This window comes from Aethina tumida, chromosome 3, assembly GCF_024364675.1.
Source record: "Aethina tumida isolate Nest 87 chromosome 3, icAetTumi1.1, whole genome shotgun sequence".
NCBI classification, from domain to species: Eukaryota; Metazoa; Arthropoda; class Insecta; order Coleoptera; family Nitidulidae; genus Aethina; species Aethina tumida.
Genome location: NC_065437.1, coordinates 31,909,907 through 31,917,647, shown reverse-complemented (window position 1 = coordinate 31,917,647; position 7,741 = coordinate 31,909,907). Strand labels below are relative to the sequence as shown.

The 7,741-nt window shown below is 32.5% G+C and overlaps 1 protein-coding gene across 2 annotated transcripts in view; it reads right to left on the bottom strand.

Annotated features, from left to right (window-relative positions):
• Positions 1-3,348: 3,348 nt before the first annotated feature.
• The window catches only part of LOC109596222 (nonsense-mediated mRNA decay factor SMG5), an 8,485-nt gene continuing 4,092 nt past the window's right edge, over positions 3,349-7,741 (bottom strand). For both annotated transcript variants that reach the window (XM_020011718.2, XM_049965791.1), the window contains exons 4-5: positions 6,331-6,610; positions 3,349-3,965 (exon numbers count right to left, since the gene is read on the bottom strand). In XM_020011718.2, coding sequence (XP_019867277.2) covers positions 3,577-3,965; positions 6,331-6,610 — 669 coding nt within the window. In that variant the 3' untranslated portion in view covers positions 3,349-3,576. The remainder of the gene's footprint in view (positions 3,966-6,330; positions 6,611-7,741) is intronic.

Sequence of the window (7,741 nt, the reverse complement as noted above, 5' to 3'; positions counted from 1 at the left end):
CAATATATAATAGATCCTTTTATGCTGATATCTCTTTTCGTTCCTTATAAATTTATAGCTTAATCAACTTGAGTATCTATGAATGGAAAGGAACATCCTAAATTTTAATGGATTTTTAGATAACTTAAGTATGACTTATAGAATTCAGTAGTACCATTATAATAAGGAATTTTTCTATCAAATATTGTGTTTAATGCTGAAGGTTCGTGACAATATGATTGGGAGAACCATTGAACAATGCAATGGAATGGGTTCCGTAGAAATATTTGAAATATTGTACACTTTATTTCTAATTTATAATATACAACAATTTTGATAAATTGAATGTTACTCCAATAATCCGATACATCGGATCTATACCTGTTCGAATTATCGAAGGCGTGCTGTAATACTAGTTCCCTACAAATCTTGAATTGAATCGATGGGTTAATTAGCTTGAATATCTAAAAATGACAAGTTTTTCAATCTACTATTTTTTTTTTATAATCCATTTTCTCAGTCGTTGATATCAGCTTTAATATGATTCTCTCAAATATCAACTATGTTGGGAAATGAAGTAATTAAATGAAAAATATATATTCACTTTAAAAAGCATAAAAAGCTTATGTCAAAAATGATTATTAATTATTAATATATTGCCTAGACAGAAGGGCGAAGGCTAACCTGTGTATGATGGGTAATAAAAGATGAAAACGGTATTGCAAGTAATAAATATCTACATAAATGTAAAATTCGAAGATTGCTGAACATACACACAATTTATATTTTCCTGAGTGGCAAAAAAGTTTTATCTAATATTTTCCAGATTTATTGATTTCGAAGGATTATTTGTGACATGAGAGAGTTCAAAAACTCACATTATTTCCTTTATACTGCTCGATAAACTTGCTTTATCATACATCCTGTCGATTTATACTTCAATTTGAACTGCATAAATTTTATAAAACTTGTTATTCTCAGAAAAATATTTATTTTATAATCGATTTGAAACGAGTTTTGTACAATATAAAATTGGACAATAACTCAATTTAAGATTTGAACTTTTCTTTAAATACCGTCGTCATTTTTCTTTGCCCTTTACAATTGTTCGAACAATGTAATCATTTAAGGACGATTAAGTAGGTATGTAAATGCCTGGTCGCCAAGATCGGCACAATCTAAAACTAAGAAGAGTGAGTTAATGAGGCAAGGGACGACATTGCAGTAAATTGGGTCACAGTTGCAGTCCGCAAGGCTGGCCGTGCAATGGATGCCAGTACCGGTGGAGACACGGGATGGAACGAAGAAGAAAGAGGCGACGGCAAGTGGGTGGCGGTCGGGAGTGGCCGGTGTCCGTTCTCGGCCACAACGACCGCCACCGCAGCCACCTATCCGCTCATTAGCTGGGCGGCTCGTGGTACATTGCACACTCTATCAACGCTAAATTAACAACAACTACGACCGCATTGCTAAACACTACACATTACTAGAACAAAACTGTGTAGTGCGCGCGTTGCACATGCACACCCAACACCGCTGTATTTTACATTAAGTGCACTGCGGTTTTACGGCTAATTACGTCGCCTCGTTCGTACGTACTTCATTTGCTCCTGCTCCCCGTGTGCATCGGCTCCGGGCTTCGATTATATCAATTCGCCTCTTTAGCGTCGAGTATCCGGCCACTTTGTTCCGTGTCGGGTGGCGCTTCGTTCACTAACTGCCCCATTGATGTGCGATTGTTACCTTGTTAAACGGTTTTGATGTAATAACACTGCATACAGATTTCCTATTCAACAACAGCTATCATATTTATACTTTTTTAATTATTGTATTTTCCCTGCAACATTGCATTTACATAAATAAGTCATGTTTGTTTTGAAAAATATGTCGTCATCTGTGGTATCCGTTCAATAATTCAATTCATAATTATAATTCAATCTGATATTTAATATTAATGTGCACTAGATTATCAACATATTTACTTTATAATTGAAACGTTATTTGTATTTAATAGATAAGCTATGATGTTACATTTCACATTATGCCATACTACGATGTACTTGCCTTAATTACATTTAGAGCAATGTATACTAACTATATGGAACATAATGGTAATATTTGTTTAATTAATATATTTTATACAGAATATTTCATCAGAGTTTATGAAATATGTTTTACTGTTTATGTGGTTTATTTGCCATGATTTTACCTCGTTAATAATTAGTAATTACAATAGAGTGAAAACAAAGCCTTTATTATAGTTTCCATAATTCACATATTGCATTAGTTTTGGATGTTTACATTTTCAAATTTAATGATTAACCAACAGACGTTTAAATATCAAAAAAAGTTATTAGAAAAAGTTTTTCAGAACATTATTTTAACCACAATGGTCAAAATTCCTATTTGAAGTTTTTTAATTACTTAAATAATATGTTATTTAATTATAATTATTAAAATATTAATTATCGACAATGCCAAAATGATTTTTGTAAAGGGTTTAGTTATCTTAGTTTGAAGAAAATGTAAATTTGTTTTTTTTTTCTAGTACGAGTATATATACATTTTTTCAATTAAAAATTAAGAACTCCAATGGCAAATTCAATATGTGGGGTAACAGTAATAATGAATATTTTTATTTTTTTTTAATTCTTTTTCTATATTTCCAATGCATTGTAAAATATATGTTTTAGCTATTCTATGGATAACCCAAATAATCAATTTATTTAATTAATAACAAAGAGAACAGTTATATTTTAGTTAATTTTAATTTTATACAATACCGTTTTTAAGAGGTAAGATTATAAAGATTTAAGTTATGTCTGATTAAAATTTATACATTTTTTACTCGTTTTTATCTGTAAATCATTAGGGAGTTTTAAAACTAAATGGTCATGTAGTACCCACTACTTTCAGTAGTTTAATAATTCAATTCCTCGCTCTCATTGCGATTAAATTTCAACTCCTGATTTAAACTTACTTCCACAAACCCATATAACGTTTTGAAATATAAATTTAACACTAGAAGTTTGAAATTAAAAAATACTCCATATGAGAATTTTAAATATAAATTATTGCGTTTTATATTTGGCTCTATTATACTCACTTACTTTTTTAATTATTTTACAATGAAGGAGAAATTGTAGTTATTTATATTTTACTTCATTCTCTTCAGAATTATTAATCAATTGAAATTTACTTTATAATATTAATATTTTATATAATTGTTTTTATTTAAATACAATAGGAAATTGTTGAAATAATGAGTTTGACAGCCAACAATTGAAAATGGAAATGAGCCATGTCATAACATTGTGTTCACTACGGATAATTAATAAACAAAACAAGGAATAAAAAAATAAAACAACATTAACAATAGATGTATTTATTATTAAAAACAAAATTAACTACATTGAAACAATAAACTTGTAAGTTATGCCCAAAAAATATATATCGTCCCCGCTTTACATTACATTGGTTAGGGGTATCTATGTTATAATAAAAAAAGAACCCACGTATATGGCGTCTGGTTTGGTCAAATTATTTCTGGCATTGAGCAATAATCTCCGCTTTTCCAAGCGTTTCAATCGAATCCCATCACCTTTTTCCTTTCGTCTTTTTCCATTTACCATAAAATTGGGTGATAGATTCAATTGCGATACCAACGGACTGAGCCAATCCAACGTAACTAAATTCCTTGTTTTCTCCATTAGACAACACATTATGGTTGCCAATCAATAACGTTACCAAATTGGTGGCGTCTTTCTGTTGCTCCGCCAAATAATTGCAACATTCTATGATTTGTATGTAGATATGCATTTCTTTATCTTTTTTCTTCGGATATTTAATAAACGGTATTGCCGCTTTTTCATGTGGCCTCTGAGCACGGAAAAATCGATTGCCTCTCTGAAATTGGGACTCCAACCATCGGATGGCATCTCTGGCTTCGATTTTCTCCACCTTCAAGTCATCTAACGCCGACACAACTAAAAGGAAAACAATAATTAATAAATTTTCCGAGAATAATTTAGTTAATTTTATAACTGCCTGCGGGATGTATACGGTTTTGGTAAACAAAGTAAAGTTAACGTCTACGTGACACACTCGGTGAGTCCGCTTTCCCACATTTGCTTTTTACACTGACATGAAATCTAATTTCGCTGCATCCCCATTCTCTATTTATTCAATTAACCAAATACAAATCGCGTTGCTTATCCGGCCGATGGCGGCACACAAGGGAGGCAGAGAGACTGCACGAAAACAATTCAACATTTCGGTCGCAGTCGGGGTCTTTGTGAAACAGCAAAAGAGACCCTCATCGATGCCAACTAACGAGAACGAGGCGAAAATACGCAAACACATACAGATAAACTGGCGCTCCGTCACGTCGAAGTCGCCCTTTGTCTGTGCGAGGGGTATTTATTCGTGCAGAGCCAGCGAGAGAGCAAACATTGGTACCGATCCATCGTAAATAGTTAAGAACGTCTTTGTTTATCGGCGGTGTTGTTTCTGCGATCCGATCCGGCGGGCCCGGTTTAAGTGGATTTGCGAGAGCAGGAAATTGGTTATCCAAATCTGTCGCAAAACAATACAGCGGCCGTTCAACCCTCTAGCACTCAAATTATGGTTCCTCTAAACTTTAATTATGGTCATTTGAATATCGTTTCTTATTGATCCCATATATGCTGCACTCTTAAGAATACTGATAATTTATTATACTAGAACAGCCGAAAGCATGCTTTCTTTTGTACATGCTACAGTGAAGTCAATGAATTTCAACTCAAGTTAAGGAGATAAATGCAATTCCTAAATATACTGCTACAGTTACAACAGCGAAAGTCCACTCAAATTTCTTAACAGCAACGTCAAACATGTTCTATAATATATTTATCAACAAACCAAGACTCAAGAACCCAGAAAGAGGAATTAGATTTGCCAGAACTTCCTTAAAATTTCAATCCTCTATAAAAATATATACAAAAAACCTTGGATAAACGACCATTAATAGTTTAAATAAATAGGACATAAATTGTAAACAATCAGCAACAAACTAAATACGGATTCAACTACACTAATGCAAAATTCAATAAATATCATTGAAGGTTTGAGGTGTAGATGTTGTACCATCTACCAATAGTTTCAATAGTTTCTCAAACTATATACACAGTGATTCACTTCACTTATGCATTAGAAGTTTATAGGGAACGGAAAAAGATAATGATTTAAAATTTTTATTGTAATTATAACTTGACAAATAACACCTTGTACATTTTGGATTTTTTAATTATATACGTAATTGCAAATAAAATGAGAATACTATATCGTCTAAGACAATAGTTTTGGAGACTTTTTTTTTAGAGATTGATGTTCTATCTATCCGCACATGGTCTAACTAAAATATAATATTAAAAAAACCTCTCATTTGGTATAAGCATTCTCTGTATATAAAATAAATCTTAATATAGGACATAATATCATCCGTATAGGGAATGCTGATATCAATCGAAAGAATTTTTTATATTCAATCTAATTGTTATAGGGCAGTTCTTGATTAGTGTGTATGCCATAAATTAATCAACATCAAAATTGGTGACTTTACAGGCGTTTTAATCAGACCTCTGTCAAAATTTTTGAAGAAAAATTAATAACTCAAAAACTATTGAGTTTAGGTATAAGACCTGGTATAATCATTCTAATTGCTATTAAAATATAAAAATTCAAAAATAGACAGTCTCCATTGAACATAACAATGTTGGTGTCACTTTCGACGAATCAGGAACATTTTATTCAAAATAAATTATAAAAGTAGGTAAGTCAAATTATAATACTAAAAAAATCGAATCAATACTTTTTTCTGTTGTTCATAAACTTCTGATGAATGAGTTTTGTAAATCTGCCTGTATACACCAGAGCTACATGCTATTCTAATGGCAATATAACACGACGTCATAAGAAAAAAGTCTTTATAATCACACAAATAATAAAAGTCTCTATGAAATTGAAATCCATGTTCTTACCCCATAAGATACGAAAAGAAGAGAGCAGATTATAATAACTCGTCATAGAATTGGATACCTAAGTCGTCTAAAAGTACAATATATACTGATTTAATTTGAACAATTCCAGGAACTAAGAATCTCCAGAAAGATACTCAACACCATCCAAGAAATTATTCAAGACAAATAAATTGTCAGTGCACAACCCGATGCGATAGCTCAAAGATATGAACATGTACAATAAAATAAATGTAAAATATTCGCTAATGATCCTTAGTGGTTGATGCTGAGTAAATAAGTTAAAAAAATTTAGTTAATTAGTTTATCCAAGGATAAAATTTAAAAAGTAGCTTACCGGCTGTTGGTACTATAACGATGAACTTCCTCGAGTGGACTAGATTCTTAACCATGAAGGTGAATTTAATCAGAGCGTCTACGTCCAACACTAGATAAGGCGAGAGAGACGTTTTACCACGGACCCGACTTTCTAATGCTCGCACCTCAGCAGCCAGCCACAACTGTCCCATATGCTTCATCTTGTTTAATTGGCCGCCGCCTTTTGGTTCCAACGTTGTACCGTTCGCATCACCGTCACCAAGCTGCGGTTTACCACCTAGCAACTGTTCGCCCAGTTCCTGAAATAAAATCAATTAGGAACTAGATTCATAACTAAAATAATAAATCTTAAGAATATAAATGTACGACTTATCAATAACCATAAATCTACGGCACCGACTTCAGTACCTAGTGCGGATCATTAAATTAGAAATAAAAAGCATAAACGTTCCGGCTAACTGCGCCGATTAACCTGCCCGGTCGGACATAATCACGGCAGCTTTGTTCTGTTTAGAACCAACAGCGAATGCAGGCGTGATGAATTTCGAAGCGAAAATATCTGCAGCTCTAACCGCACATACATTTAAATAACATAAATCCGTTAATACACACGCGGATACACACACACATGCATAAACGCGTCACTCTATTCGAAACACACTGGGCGACAACAATCAATTTCAATTAATTAAAGCTTACACTCATAAATTCCCACACGCAGGGCTGGCCGGAATGCAAACTTTATTAATTCACCATCAGCGTCTAGTGTTGTTTAATAACATCCTGGCGCGGCGTGTTGCTGATGCGCTGTCGGAACGACGGCGACGCAGCGTGGTGTTATGGGCCGGTGCCGCTGGGATAGTTGTGTCGGACACGAGATGGTTGCAAATTGTGGAAATATAAAGGGATAAGGTGCGTGTTTTAAATTACCCGCGGGTATATACATGCTCTAAATGGTTAAAAATTTGTCAAATTGTTCACTGTGACAAACTGTTTCTTTGATATTTGTTTTTAAACAGGTTAATTTTATTTTGTTTTCATCAATGTAAACAGATTAAAATGAAATTACAATTATATTCAAATTAACATATTGTTAATAATACAATTTCGTAACTATCAATTTCCGTGACTAAAACATAGCAAATTATTTAATTAATTGTCCATTATGAATTTTCCAGATTTAATAGAAATTAACATTATCAGACTAATAATGATGGCAGAAATTTAAACCAAATGAAATATTAGTTGTTATGTTATAATAAAAGTAAGAAGAAGAAAGTCATTTTTAATATTAATAGCGTATGACTAAAAGTTCAGTTTATATTGTATAACTAACATAATGAATATCTATCTCAGGTTTTTTCTAGGAGAGTTCAAAAGAGTGAAAAAACATACAAAGATATTGAAAAAACATCTAAACATTTGTTTTT